The 13,764-nt window shown below is 47.1% G+C and overlaps 2 protein-coding genes across 5 annotated transcripts; both read right to left on the minus strand.

Annotated features, from left to right (window-relative positions):
* Positions 1-4,021: 4,021 nt before the first annotated feature.
* Positions 4,022-7,541, minus strand: LOC123187388 (ACT domain-containing protein ACR2). 4 transcript variants are annotated; one of them, XM_044599241.1, is made up of 8 exons: positions 7,186-7,541; positions 6,892-6,998; positions 6,776-6,821; positions 6,574-6,688; positions 5,769-5,836; positions 5,012-5,671; positions 4,802-4,906; positions 4,022-4,574 (listed from the first exon to the last, which is right to left on the minus strand). In XM_044599241.1, exons 2-8 carry the CDS (start codon positions 6,966-6,968, stop codon positions 4,221-4,223), a joined length of 1,425 nt encoding a protein of 474 aa, XP_044455176.1. In that variant the 5' UTR covers positions 6,969-6,998; positions 7,186-7,541; the 3' UTR covers positions 4,022-4,220. The 4 variants fall into 4 exon arrangements, with proteins under 4 accessions (XP_044455176.1, XP_044455178.1, XP_044455179.1 ...); XM_044599243.1 differs by lacking the exon at positions 7,186-7,541 and having other exon boundaries at positions 6,536-6,688; positions 6,892-6,997; XM_044599244.1 differs by lacking the exon at positions 7,186-7,541 and having other exon boundaries at positions 6,536-6,680; positions 6,892-6,985.
* A 2,931-nt stretch (positions 7,542-10,472) lies between these two features.
* LOC123184654 (probable pectinesterase/pectinesterase inhibitor 21) lies at positions 10,473-12,663 on the minus strand. Its single transcript, XM_044596738.1, has 2 exons — positions 11,646-12,663; positions 10,473-11,431 (listed from the first exon to the last, which is right to left on the minus strand). The coding sequence occupies exons 1-2, from the start codon at positions 12,610-12,612 to the stop codon at positions 10,710-10,712; spliced, it is 1,689 nt and encodes a 562-aa protein (XP_044452673.1). The 5' UTR covers positions 12,613-12,663; the 3' UTR covers positions 10,473-10,709.
* Positions 12,664-13,764: the final 1,101 nt, after the last annotated feature.

Consider the following 13,764-nt stretch of genomic DNA (forward strand, 5'->3'; position numbering starts at 1 on the left):
GTCAAAAACCTCCTGTTCAATTTCCAGAATTCTCTTCACTTCATCCACCACCGCAGGTAAGCAGGATTCTGAGAAAAGGATGGAACACTTTGCTGGATTAATTAACTGGCCCGTGGCCAACGCATAGATGTTCAACAAACCTTTCACCATGTGTGCCTGCTATTTTTAAGCTTCAAAAAACAAAAGTGAATCATCCGCAAATACTAGGTGTGAAATCTCCGGGGCCCTTCTACAAATCTTCACCCCTTTAAGACCATCCTCATTCATCGCTTTATTTAACAGAGCCGACAATGCATCAGCAATGAAGAGGAAAAGGAAGGAGGACAACGGATCACCTTGACGTAGCCCTCTCGACAGGGTGAAAGACTCTAAGATCTTGCCATCGAACTTCACCGAATATCTTACTAACAAGACACAAGCCATAACCCGCGCAACCCATGCATGTGAAAAACCCCATTTGTGTAAGGCCTTCTCCAGAAACCCCCAATCAACTCGATCATATGCTTTAGATAGGTCGAGCTTGTAGGCACAAAGAGCAGGATCATTTTCCTTTAGAGATTGAATATGATGTATGCATTTGAAAGCAATTATTGAATTATCTGTGATAAGTCTCCCAGGAACAAAAGCACTCTGATTTTCAGAGATCAACTCCCCCAGCAGGGGTCTCAACCTATTCACCATACACTTCGAAACAATTTTATAAACCACATTGCAAAGACTGATTGGGCGGAAATCTTTTAATTCTTGTGGGTGCTGAATCTTCGGAATCAACACGATCGCCGTTTCATTAACCCCCTCGGGCATAGTACCACTCACAAAGAACTTCTGTACTGCACCAATGATATCCTTTTTCAACTCATCCCAGTTTCTCTGGTAAAACCGGGCTGGAAAGCCATCAACACCCGGGGCTTTTAGTGGCCCTATTTGGAATAATGCATCTGAGATCTCCACTTCTGAATATGGTGCATCAAGAGAAATGTTCATTTCTTGGCTGACCTTTGGAAGAATACAGTCCAGAACCGCAGAATAATCAAGGGTTGGATCCTTAGTGTAGACTTCCTGAAAATATGAGGACGTCATTCTCTCCATATCAGTTGGAGCATTACACCAGGTCCCATCTGATTTACGTAGGCATTGGATATAATTCCTTCGCGCCCTCCACACTGCCCGGCGGTGGAGATACTTAGTATTGCGTTCCCCCTCCTTAAGCCACGTGATATGTGACTTTTGGAGCCACATCATCTCCTCCCGGTAGAGGAGTTCATCAAGTTGGTTCATCTTGAGTCAAATTTGAGATCGATCGGCCCCTGCCAACTGTAACTCCGCTAGCTGACCTCACAAGGCCTTAATCTCCTTTAATACGTTGCCAAAATTTGCTCTACTCCATGCCTTTAAATCCTTCATGAGCTTTTTCAAAGCTTCGGCGACCGAACCCAGATCCCCTAGTTGAGGGTTTCCAGCCCATGATCGCGACACCACCTCCGCCAGAGCCGGGTGTCTTTCCCACATAATTTCATAACGTGGGGCTTGTCCATGCTGCTTTGCCATCTGAACCCCACCCAAACGGATTAGGACTGGGCTATGGTCAGAACACGATGTCGCTAGATGGACCACCTATGTAGAAGGGAAGAGGTCACGCCACGCCTCATCCGCACAAGCGTGATCCAGTCTAACTTGCACATTACGATTTCCTTCCTGTCCATTATTGTATGTGTAAGGAATTCCTGAAAATCCCAGATCTTCAAGTTCACATAGCAGCAAGCAGTCCCTGAAGGCTAGAATTTGCGTTTCTGATCTCAGCGTCCTGGAAAGATTCTCATGTTGCCACATAGCTTCGTTGAAATCTCCACAAACCAACCATGGATCCTGCGAGCTTGCCCTGAGCCGAGCCAGGTGATCCCACATTAGGTCTCTATTCTCCGTTCTAGGATCTCCATACACAAAAGTTCCTCTCGATGAGGATCCACCTCCCACATCATCAACAAGAACATTAATATAGTGGCTGCACGAGTCCAAGACAGTCACCTTCAGGGCTTCATCCCAAAAGAGGCCTAAGCCATCGCTTCTTCCGTCCGAACTCACTCCATGGAAACCTTTTAATCCCAATCTCCACTTCAGCTTTTCCATTCTCACTACATCTTGTCTAGTCTCACTTAAGAAAACTAGACTGGGGATGTTGGCTTTAGTGAGGGCCAACACCTCTCGAACTGTCCGGTGCCCCCCCTCCTTCCCCCCCCCCCCCGGCAGTTCCATGCGAGGATAATCATTGTGTTCGGCAGTCCTCCTCGAGGGAGGCCGTCGATATCTCATTATTTCCACCTTCCTTCGAAACTTTCAGCCTTTTGTTGCTTGAGTCACTACTGGCAGGCGAGTTATTTTCTGTAGCATCCACCCCGCTACCATCGGTCAGAGCCAATGTAGCCTTAGGGGCACCTGAGATGTTGCCAAGCCCCGTCCCAGCATCATCCATATTCAGACGTTTCCGTGCATCTTTGTCAACCTCCATCGTAGCCACAACCTGTTTCAGAGGGCTTGTCGTCGTATCCAGGGTTTCAGGGTCTGAAGCCTCCTTTCTTGGTACAGACGGAGATGGCTGGCCATCCCCTTTGCCCGCCGGTCGGGGACCCGGCTGTCTTGCAGGTGCACTCTGTCCTGGTCTAGACGGCACGTTCGCATATAGCCAATCTCCATACTTCATCTGTTTCTTGTCATGTATACCTTGTCCACACTCCTTATGATCATGACCTATTAGTCCACAGACTTTGCAAAAATGAGCTAATTTCTCATAGCGAACTAAGTACACTCGCCTCTCCTTTGCTCGCACAATACTGACAAACTTAGTGAGGGGGCTTTTGATGTTGTGGTTAACCCTAATCCTCACATAGTCCCCCTCGTATTGCCATTCAAATGCATCTCCAAAATCTCCCCAGCTCCCTTCAGCAGTTTCTCAACTATGTGATCCTTGCAGTAGGGGTCTGGTAACTTGTGAATCTGGAGCCATATAGGCATGTGATCAAAAACCACCTCTTCTGCACGACTGAAACCATCGTACTTACACAACAGTACCGCCATGTTGCGGAACAACCACGGCCCTTGCTTCATGATCCTCTCCCAGTCTCCCAAGCACGCGGCCTGGACGACAAATCTGTTCGGTCCGACCGAACGAAATCTGACTCCCTGCGCAGGATTCCATGCCGCCCGCATCTCCTTGTAGAAGGCCGACGGCGAGAAGGTTTTGTCGGTATGAACCCTAGCAAGGGCTAACCAACGAACGCTCTCTTTGATTTCCGGGTCATCATCATCAATCTCCACATCATCGAATTCTTCCTCATTGAGATCCAATTGGTCAAAGAAGTTTTTCAGATCGGGATCTGTAGTTGCACCGCCGCCGCCACCATAACCACCCCTACCGCCGCCGTCGTTGGTCGCCGAGTTCGCATCCGAGTAGGAAGCCATCCCGAACGAGGCGTCGTAGTGCAGGGTGAAAACCTGCGAGGATCGTTGGGATCGGATGTAAAACTCTGAGGGGACGAGTCGCCTCAGAGGAGGGAAACCCTAGTCGCGAGAGCTAGGGGAAAAAACTCATCCTTTAACATCCTCGTTCTTTGGTGGAAGGACCTAGGTTGCGCAGGTCAAGGTTTTTGTTACCGCTCAAAATTTTCAGTTACCGTGGTTACCAAATTTATTGATGCCCGAGAAAAAATTATACCATGTAAAAAATTCCAATTTCTTCAATTTTTTTGAATTGAATGCCTAACGCATAGTTAATAACTTAGTATCTCTAATCAAACAACATGGCTGGTACTGGTGTAGTGTTACCGCCAATTATTTTTTTTTTCATTTGTGTAGTGTTACCGCCAATTCTTTTTTTTTTTCATTTGTGTAGTGTTACCGCCAATTCTTTATTTTCATTTTAAAAGAAGGCGCGTGACCCTAAACATAATAATTGCTAAATACCATCCATTTTTTTGGTTATTATGTGATAATTTTCCTCAATACGAACAAATTCCTGAACAGAGAATAATGCAAATGTGATCAGCTGGTATCATGTGTAGAAGAGACAAGGATTTATCTTTAGAAAAAGGAAACAAGGCAACCTGGCTACTGCTCGAACCAAATATAAACAGCACAAGCACACACGTGCACCACAAACTATCCACAGCCACACGCAGCCCAGGCCGCAGAAAAAACCATCACATTCACAGAGCCAAACAGCCAAACTACCCTGAGGAGATGAAACCATGAGACAGTCTCTCTATCTTGGACCTCAGCAGGCTAAGGATGCAGAAGCCATTTCTGTCGGCCACCGGTTCGCCTTCCAATTGCCCCCGGGACAGAAGCTCATCATCCTTCACCTGGAAGGGCAGGGGATCGAGCTCTCTCCTGACAGACTCGACGACGTCCATGTCAATCTTGTTGTCTGAGATGCCTTGGACGTAGAATGTGTTCTTCATCTTGTCCCCGTCCATTGCGATGTCTGCCTGTGTAACAGTTAACCCGTTCTCCCGGAGGACCCTAGTGATGTAAGAGAGGAGACCGGCAGTATTCTCCGTGCATAGCTCCAGCTTCACACCCTAGAAGCAATAATAGCAATATAATCAGATTTGGAACTTCACAGAAGTTAAATGAAAACAATTCATATTCAATAGATCGATTTTGAACAAGAATACAGAGCAAATTTTATCCATGGTTACCAAGGAGGATGAAATTCAACTAATGCTGCTGGAAACTATATTCCTAAAATACATCCTTTAGTATTACAAATAAAGAAAAATGAACATCAGACCACTATATGACTTACCTCACAAGTTCGACGCTCGACTGCAGCTTTAACACCTTTCACAACTAAGCATCTTTCATCCAGAGTGTCTAGCATATGTCCATCCCTGTGCCTGATGTAGTACTCCTACACAAGTATTTTTTTTTCAGTTTGTGTTCCCTTTTCATGTTAATTCAAAACTGCAACACAACATATACATATCCCTACTAAAATAGAAGCAGATGAAGTTACCTGACAGGCAAAAGGCCCACGGGAAGAAACCGAGGCATGGAAAACATTAAATTGCATGTCCGTAAGCGTGCACACAGTGTCAAACATCAACTTCGGCCGGTCCACACATTCCACATTTACGACCGAGTATCCTTTGTCATTGCACCGATCAACAGAGACCACTGCCCCCGTGCCCTTTTTGTAGCCATCCAAACTAAGCATTGGGAAGGCAGTAGATACCTGTCCTGGTTGTCCATCAAAGTCTTTACTAGCAAACATTAGCTGGTGCAACCGACGCTCGGGATGGCTTGTCAGGCCATCAGGCCCAAGCAGATGAGCTCTTGCGCTACGCCCATCTTCATCCATTGAGGTACCAGGTCCAAGAACAGTTCCAAGATGGTCCTGAATAGAGGCTAAGCGGTTTGGATCACTGATGCGGGATGATGTTGATTCATCAGACACAAATGCAACACAGGCTAAGCTATCCTTGTGGCTCCAAGCATGCGCTTCCATAACACTACACCCATGCTCTGCAAGAACAGCAGATATCTCAGAGAAAATTCCAGGCCGGTTGTGGCCAATCATCTCAATTCCCGTATAGTGTGCGGCAACATCAGGTCTAGACGCAAGCTCATTCAATCTCGTCACTGTGAACCTCCGAGGATCTCTAGTACATATTGCCTAAAAATTTTGGAAGACACCAAATCACAAATCTTCCAGTTATTTTTCCCTGCTTCTAGACAGCCAGTTCAGTTGAGAGGGAGAGAGAGATGGAGACCTGCTCTATATAGTTTATGGCCTTCTTACTGTAAACCTTGTTTCCTTCCTGATCTCTCACATGGAAAACTGCAAAACAGTTGGGCAAAGATGGAAATGATGAACTGAAAACTTTGCAGTTAGAGGGTGAAGAACTTACTTGCATTCGTTCAGAGTTTTGGATTGAGGTTCTCCACAAATATAATATCCAATGATATATGGAAGACCGTGGATAGAAGTGGAAACATTGAAATGAATGTTTTCATTAGCCAGACTACCTTTTATGTTTATATGCAAGTTTGCTAACAGCAGTAATATTAGTTTCAGACATGGATGGCGAACTTTTTGAAACATAAATTTGCAGCCCTATAATACATAACAAATGTGATGGCCCATATTATACATGTAGGCAATGCAAACGCAGATAGCATAATGCTACCCTTCGATGAGATCATGCAGAAAGTCTAGAGGCGCAACTCAAAAACAAAGCCTGTGCACTCGAGCTACTGTCAATTCCTGGACGATGACTTATGTAAATATTGATTAACATACTCATCAGCCGAGAATGCATTTGAGTTTTGGCATGACTACCCAGCCACTCAGAGAATCAACAGGTCGGGGCACATCCAAACATGTATTACCTACTAATATTACAAAGTATTTATCCTCTGAAAACTTGTTGTGTCAAGCAGTGCAAGTATCTTGCATAGAAGGAATACCACAACAAACCATACAGATGTTCATTTCAAATTACTAGTATGGAAAAAAAAATGAGCGTACAGATTTTACCATAAACTACTACAGTTGGATTTTCCTTCAGGCCATACCGTCCATAAACCATCCGCCGTCAGATGATATGTAACATTTTGCGATCGACAGCTCGAGGCCAATCAAAACTTGGAGCACTTCAAGAAGGAGGTCATGGTCATTTCGACTGTTCACCTATGAATGAAACAATATTCAGCACTAGTTCACCATTAATTCCCCTTCAAACAACAAGATTACCCAGCCAATAACTCGAGCACTTACGTTAACAACAGTACATTTACCACATGACTCGTTGTCCACATTAACCCTGCAAATTAATGATTCATACTGTTACACTGTACTCAAGCATCAAGAAAAATGGTTGCCGGTTTACTTACCTTGTCCCATAAATCCTCTCGTTGAGGTTCTCATAATCCGGGTCGAAGTAAGCACAGCAAACATCCATTCTCCCCATGTATCTAGTTGTCCAGTTTACTGAAATTTCCTGAATTTATCACGCATGTCACAGGCATATCAGATTACCGGAGGTAATTTAAACCCGGAATGAGAGATGCTCGTCGCCTCGATTCGCCCAGAGAGCACGAGAACAAACAGACTGGTGACATTGCCAGGGCCAAAATGCAATCAAACAGAAGGTGGAAAACAAAAACAGAAGGAGATTGTGGCCGTACCGCAGCGAGACGGAGTGGGGGAAGAAGACGAACAAGAAGGGGGCGTGGTTTCCGCCCAGCCTTCCTGGATTAGCAAGCAGGCATGCTAGGTTTGTGGCGTGTTTGATCCGTGCGGGAAAACGTGAGGCTCGGCTGAAGCCGGAGAAGGGGGCGCGGGGAGTGGGAGACCGGCGGCGGCGGGTGAGGGCGAGGCGAGTTTATGCGGCGAGACGGACAACAAGGGCGTATGCGGGTTGGGCTTGGGCCGGGGCTGCTCACGCCAGATCCGCCGCGCGGCTTCTGCCGGCCGGCGACACGTGTGAGGGGCGGTGCTCGGTGCTCTCCAGAAATTTCGCCGCGCTGTTTCCGGGGATCCCGGGAACAGTCGCCGCGTCGCCCCACGAGCGGGTCGCTTGGCCTTTTGCATTATTTTCTATTAAGGAAATTTTGTTTTTGCCATTCTAGATTTTGTAAATTTTCTTTATGCCATTCTAGATTTTGACATTTCACTTTTATCACTCTTAACTTTTGACAATTATCACAATTGTCATTATGTGGCAAAAGCAAAATAATTTTATTTCATTTTTGCCACTCTTAGCTTTTGAAATGTATCACAATTGCTATTCTGGAAATTTTGCTTTTGCCACAAGAATGGTAATTGTGATAATTGTCAAAAACTAAGAGTGGCAAAAAATAAAATGTCAAAATTTAGAGTGGCATAAAAAAAATTGGCAAAATCTAAAGTGGCAAAAAAAAATTCCCTTTCCTATTCTACTTTAGACATTACAAGTAGAATAAATAAAATTGCATGGAACGCCGATCAAGGAGTTTGTAAGGCTGACTCCGACCCACGGTCTCAAACGGACATCCATTTTTATCCGAATTTTATTTATTTTGTCAGAGAAATGGAGCGACGTCCGGGCGTTCTCCTAAATATGCTAGCCATGCGTTCAACGCGCGGACGTATCTCATCCGCCACGGCCGGCTGGCGTCTGTATTTGCACTTCTTTTTGCACTAAAACATATTTCATAAACGACATTTTGATACATTGGAGTACATTCACCAATCATATTCTTTGCTAGGAGAAAAGGACCAAAGAAAATAAGAACCATAATTAGACAATTTAAAAGACTAGGACAATGCATGTGTGTTCCTACAAGGAGAAGGCGGAAATTATCTCAAGCACGTTACAACAATCACTAAAGTTTATGTTCCTGCACCCACTTTTTCATCGACCACTGTGATTGCCAAGTAGGCTTAAGTTTTGAAGATCAAATAGAAAAGTCAAACCGAAGCACCTAACGAAGAGAAGAGAATGATATGATGCAAGAGTTAGCTATATTTTCTTTGTTATAATCTCACAAAGAATTAATTAGTATTGGATTTAAATAAAATGGGCTATGATGGCCTACCTTAGAAAAAGTGCAACACTACACACATGTCACTCCAATGCATACCGCAACATCGTACTAACTCTTGTTTCCCCACATATACAGACTCTAAAAACAGCCTATACTTAAGTATTTCAAAAATACATGGGCCTGACCCAATAATAAGGTGACGCAGCACCTAAAATAGCCTCTGGACGAAATTTATGAAATGGCATCTTGTATATTTCGTCCAAGGCTTCGTGCACTCCTTATGGTGACTTCAAAGTCCTGAAATCATTACTTGTAACAACGTTCTTATTCTCCTTGCGCATGTCATCATCTCCATGCTTGGCCTTGCTCCAGTGTTCATCCCTCTTATCCATGCCAGGCCCTTCATTTGTAAGCAAAACAAATGTATCCAATTTAGGTAGCATCATGTTCTCATAAACATTAGAATCATTACTAAAAAATGAAAGTACCTGATAATTTAATTGGCGTGCGCGAGCTCTACTAATTGGTCCAGTATGTATAGCAGCAGGGGCTGTGGGTGTAACAGTGGTATTGATGTCATCATCAATTGTTTACGTACTTTAAGTTGTTCTATCATTCTGCATGTCTCACAGGTCGTCTGGCGAATGAACTCGCAAACGTAGTATTCACATAAATTATTCCCGGATTCCTGCCTCGAGCACTTTACGAGAATAGAGTTCAATCTAAATAATAATCAAGCATGATAGTGGTATTGAAACTACAATCAAAGATATGCGTGGACCTAGCTAGTACTACTTACACTGAGTTGTTGAAATCGCAGCTCCTCTCTCCATTCACTCCTAGCATGTTTGGTGAACTCTTTCCAAACCCTGCCCGGAAAAGAAAATGAGTAAAGGAGTTATTAATTACTTAGTATCAGAAAATGAACGAAAGTTGCCGATATAGTGTGATAATGATTGAAATAACTCTGGAGCATTTCTCTCATGTCCGCCCACATCTCCATGTCTTTACATAACGAGTCCATGACAAGTACTTTCTCTGCGTCAAACTGAATGACTAGTAAAATAAAGTGGAACCTGCGCACGCATAGCTCATCAATTACACTTAACATCGAGTAAGTGAAATAGAATGACGTGTACAAGATAGTATATATAACACTCACTGAAAGTTGTAAGGAAATGTTATTTCCCTTTAGAGATTTCTGCAAGCTGGTGGATACATCCCTATGCTTTCGGTATGCAAGATTACTTATTTTGGTGATGGATTAAGCACGTACATTTGGTACAAGATCACAACTCAGAAAAAATTCTTTAGGATTCATTTGTTTTAGATTTCATAAGAAAATTCCCATCCACTACAATGCCGTGTAAAGAATCCTATGCTTTTCTTAGTTCACAATCAAACTATCATACAATCTTGTACTGATATTTACTATATCATGACATTCACCTTTTGGGATTTTTTCTACTCGTGCCCTTTTGACATTCTATACGATGAATCGAAATCAAAGATGTTTTGGTCAAAACTTCTAATATATTCTCACTCGGCCCCAAATACATGGCGTATAAATCCAGTCAAAGATTCAGTTCTTCCTAAGTTTGACCAAATATATAAAAGAAAATATCAACAACTATAATATTGGATGAATAGCTTATGAAACTATATCTCATGGTGGATATATCGATATTGATTTAATATTGTTTATCTTAATATTTTTGTATATATATACTTGGTCAAACTTAGATAGCTTTGACTTTTTGATTGAATTTATATGCCATCTATTTGGGAAGGAGGTAGTATGACTCTAACCTTGTCCTAAGGACCAGGTACTGCCTTCACATCACTGAAGACGATATTCATTTCACGAATGGGAGAGTAACTAACTAGAGAGTACAACCCACCAACAAAAAAGTACAAGGAGCACCTCATCGTGAAGACACACCGAGTAAAGAAATTAGCAAGGTATACATACGAAAAATAAACATCCCAGGTTTACATACACATGCACATCTTTCTCTCCTCCAAATTAAAGCTAGTTAGTAAGTATACATGTATTGGTTAATCATCATGGTACGCAGTGCACCATAGTGTATAATTAACAGTATATGTCAACTCAGCTAATTGCATATAAGTAGCAACGGAGCAGGGGGGAAATGAAACGTGGTAACGGATGGAGTGATGAGTTAATGATCCCTCCCCGCCTCCGACTGCGGGAGGAGCCCCGGGATGTAGGGCACGCCGTACTTGGGGATGAACTGCTCGCCCTGGATGAAGGCCTCGACGGTGTACTCCTTTTGTGCGTCAGCGTAGGTGACAGTCTTGATGCCGCCCCACTTGGCGCGCTGGCTCATATCGGCGCCGGGCCCGGTGTTCTCCACCTCGGCGTAGAAGAGGGTCTCGAGGGCGAAGTCGCCGTTCCACTCGAGCCAGCCCTTGGGGTCGATGAAGGCGCCGATCTCGTTCTGGATGTAGATGGTCCTAGAGTACTCCTTCCATGGCCGCGCCAGGTAGGTCTTGATCTTGCCCGTCGAGTCCTTGAAGTCCGGGTGCGGCTCGATGGTGTTGTTGTGCATGACGGTGCCCCCGACGGAGCGCTTCTCGCGCCGCCCTTGCGCGGTGATGATGTTGAGCTGGTTGTCCATGGGCTTGCGCGGCAGGATGAGGCAGTTCTGGATGACCACCTGGGAGTTGCCGAAGATGAAGTCGATGGTGCCGGTGACGGTGCAGTCGCGGAAGAACTGCCGTTGCGCGTGGGTGTAGAGCGTGTCTTGGTACCCGTCGAAGTAGCACTGGTAGAAGACGGCCTGGTCGCTCTGCACCCGCAGTGCCACGGCCTGGTGGTTCTCGGCCCCCGCCGTGTTCTCCACCCTCACGCCCTTCATGAAGAAGCCGTTCCCGATTGCCTCTGCATGCACGCGCGCATTTCCTCCATTATCAGTACAGTTCGTTTTGCTTTGGTTAATTGTGCGTCTGTGATGACTTGGTTAATTTTAAGATGACGAGCCGGCTTAGTCTTTCAAAAATGCTCATATATAGGGATAGGATATGTGTTCGTTCATAGGGGTGATCAAGTGTATGAGCCTCTACGTCTATCTATGTGTTAAAACAAAATGACGTACCCATGGTTGCGGTGTCCTTGGTGGTGATGTTCATCTTGAAGTTCTTGTTGCCGGTGATGATGGTCTTGTCGTCGCCGTCGCCGATGACGACGAGGTTGGTGATAGGGCGGCCCACGGAGACGTACTCCTTGTAGGTGCCGGCCTTGATGTACATGACGTACATGGAGGCGCTCTTGGGCGGCACCTTTGCGAGCGCCTCCTTGATGGTCTTGAAGTCGCCGCTGCCGTCAGCGGCGACGGTGACGTTGGGCTTGAACTCCGGTGCGGAGGGCTCGGCCTCCAGCAGCCGCCTCTTCCCGTCGTTCATCCAGTAAGGCATGCCGTCCTCCTCCCCTAGCAGCCTCCTCTTCCCGATGTTGAGGCTGCCGAGGGAGGCGGAGAACTGGTCGACCACGGCGAGGATGTCCTCGGTGAGCTCCTGGGAGGCGTTGAGCGCGCCGCGCATCTTGGCGGCGGCGTCGGTGGTGGTGTTGGCGAAGCCGTCGAGGCACGTCTCCTGGTAGGTGAGCGCGGCGCTGAGCCAGGTCTTGAGGTCGGCGGCGGCTTTGTTGAAGTCGGTCATCTCGAAGCCGCCGAGGCGGTCGAAGGTGGTCTTGAGGTCCTCGATGGCGTACTCCAGCAGCTCCTTGCAGTTCTCGAGGGCCCCCGACGTGCGTGGGTCGCTCTTGAGCTCCTCCAGGGTGGCCGACTCGCTGATGGCCTTCCTGATCTTCTCCGAGGTGACCTCGAAGATGGCCTTGGCGAGCTCCGTCGGCGACGTGGCGTTGCCGCCCACCTTGGTCAGCTCCGTCTCGCACGTCTCTTTGTAGTCCATGGGCTGGCAGAAGGCCTTCACGGACTTGACGGAGGTGGTGAGCTCCCCATCGCCCTTGTCGCTGCCGTTGCCCTTGAACGACACGACGCACACGGCGGCGACGACCGCCACCACCAGGACGGTCGACGCGCCGATGATCGCACCTTTACTCATCGTGTCGGGGCGGGTGGAGTCGGCCGGGTCCCTGTACTGGAAAGCGCGGAGAGACGGAGGAGACGGCTTATAACGAGCGGCGACATAGTCAGCGAGGTGAAGAAATGGATGGACCGAGGACGCCGGAGCTGGGAAAGCGGCGACGTGTACGGAGAGTCGCACGACGAAAATAGATGGTCCACTCCGCCCTTCGGGTACACGCAACTGCAAGCATGCACGTGCCGAAGTGTCACGTGTGCATGGGGCAGGTGGTTACAACATCTACATCAAATCTGACCTCTCAAATGCCGACACACGTGTCCGGACACGTCCGTGAACAGTAACCGATCGCATCTCAAACAATCTCTTCCATAACCGGATACCGCAATTAAGAAACCACATATTCATACAATTACATGCAACATGAAATCTAATCTAAGCGGAGCTCATTCAGCTCCGCCATGTCCATGTCCGACGGTCGGCTGCACCCCTTGAAGTAAGTGTTTCTTCAGTCGCTCGCGGGGTAGAGTGGGAAGACTCGCACCGGCTCACGGGACTCGAGGCGCCACCGTCTTCCATGCCCTACTCTTCCTCGTCGAAGACCGCCGCCTGCACGTTGCCAGTGGATGTGAGGTCGACAACGGATCCATCGTGGTTGGAGGCCATGTCCACCAGGACGCGGTTGCGGTGCCCGGGGTTGCAGGCTATCCGTCTTGAGCCGAAGAGTGCGACTCCTCCTCGCCGACCTCTGCCGCGAGGGCTGCTGCAACCTCCCTCAACCTCTGCCTCGCACGACGGACACGCCGCGCCATACCCTCAGCGGACGGACCACGGATGGCCTCATCATCGGTGCACCAACGAAGGGGTTGCACATCCGCCACGGTGTTCAGTCGCCAAATTGAGTGCACCACCTCTAGCGAGGCAGCGACGACTTGCCTCATGCCGGATCCACACACCATTTGGGCGGACACGATCGATTCGTGGCAGATTGAGTCCGACCGATGTCGGGCATTCTCCTCGGGGGCGCGGCAGAGTGCAATGGGGATGGCCATCTCCTCCTCGGGGCTAACTGCGATGAGGTCCTAGTTCGCTAATCGATAGATGGAGGACTTGGATCCGCTGTCCGCCATGTCAGAGAAGGCCGGAGATCGCCGGACGAGAGCTTGAATGGAG

This window comes from Triticum aestivum, chromosome 2A (assembly GCF_018294505.1).
Source record: "Triticum aestivum cultivar Chinese Spring chromosome 2A, IWGSC CS RefSeq v2.1, whole genome shotgun sequence".
NCBI lineage: Eukaryota > Viridiplantae > Streptophyta > Magnoliopsida > Poales > Poaceae > Triticum > Triticum aestivum.

Coding starts and splice junctions, on each gene's coding strand:
- LOC123187388 (XM_044599241.1), bottom strand. CDS start 6,968: ATGGGGAGAATGGATGTTTGCTGTGCTTACTTCGACCCGGATTATGAG. Junction 6,689..6,775: donor GTAAATGTACTGTTGTTAAC/GTAAGTGCTCGA, acceptor TTTCATTCATAG/GTGAACAGTCGAAATGACCA. Junction 4,907..5,011: donor GTGGGCCTTTTGCCTGTCAG/GTAACTTCATCT, acceptor ATACTTGTGTAG/GAGTACTACATCAGGCACAG.
- LOC123184654 (XM_044596738.1), bottom strand. CDS start 12,612: ATGAGTAAAGGTGCGATCATCGGCGCGTCGACCGTCCTGGTGGTGGCG. Junction 11,432..11,645: donor CAAGGACACCGCAACCATGG/GTACGTCATTTT, acceptor GCGTGCATGCAG/AGGCAATCGGGAACGGCTTC.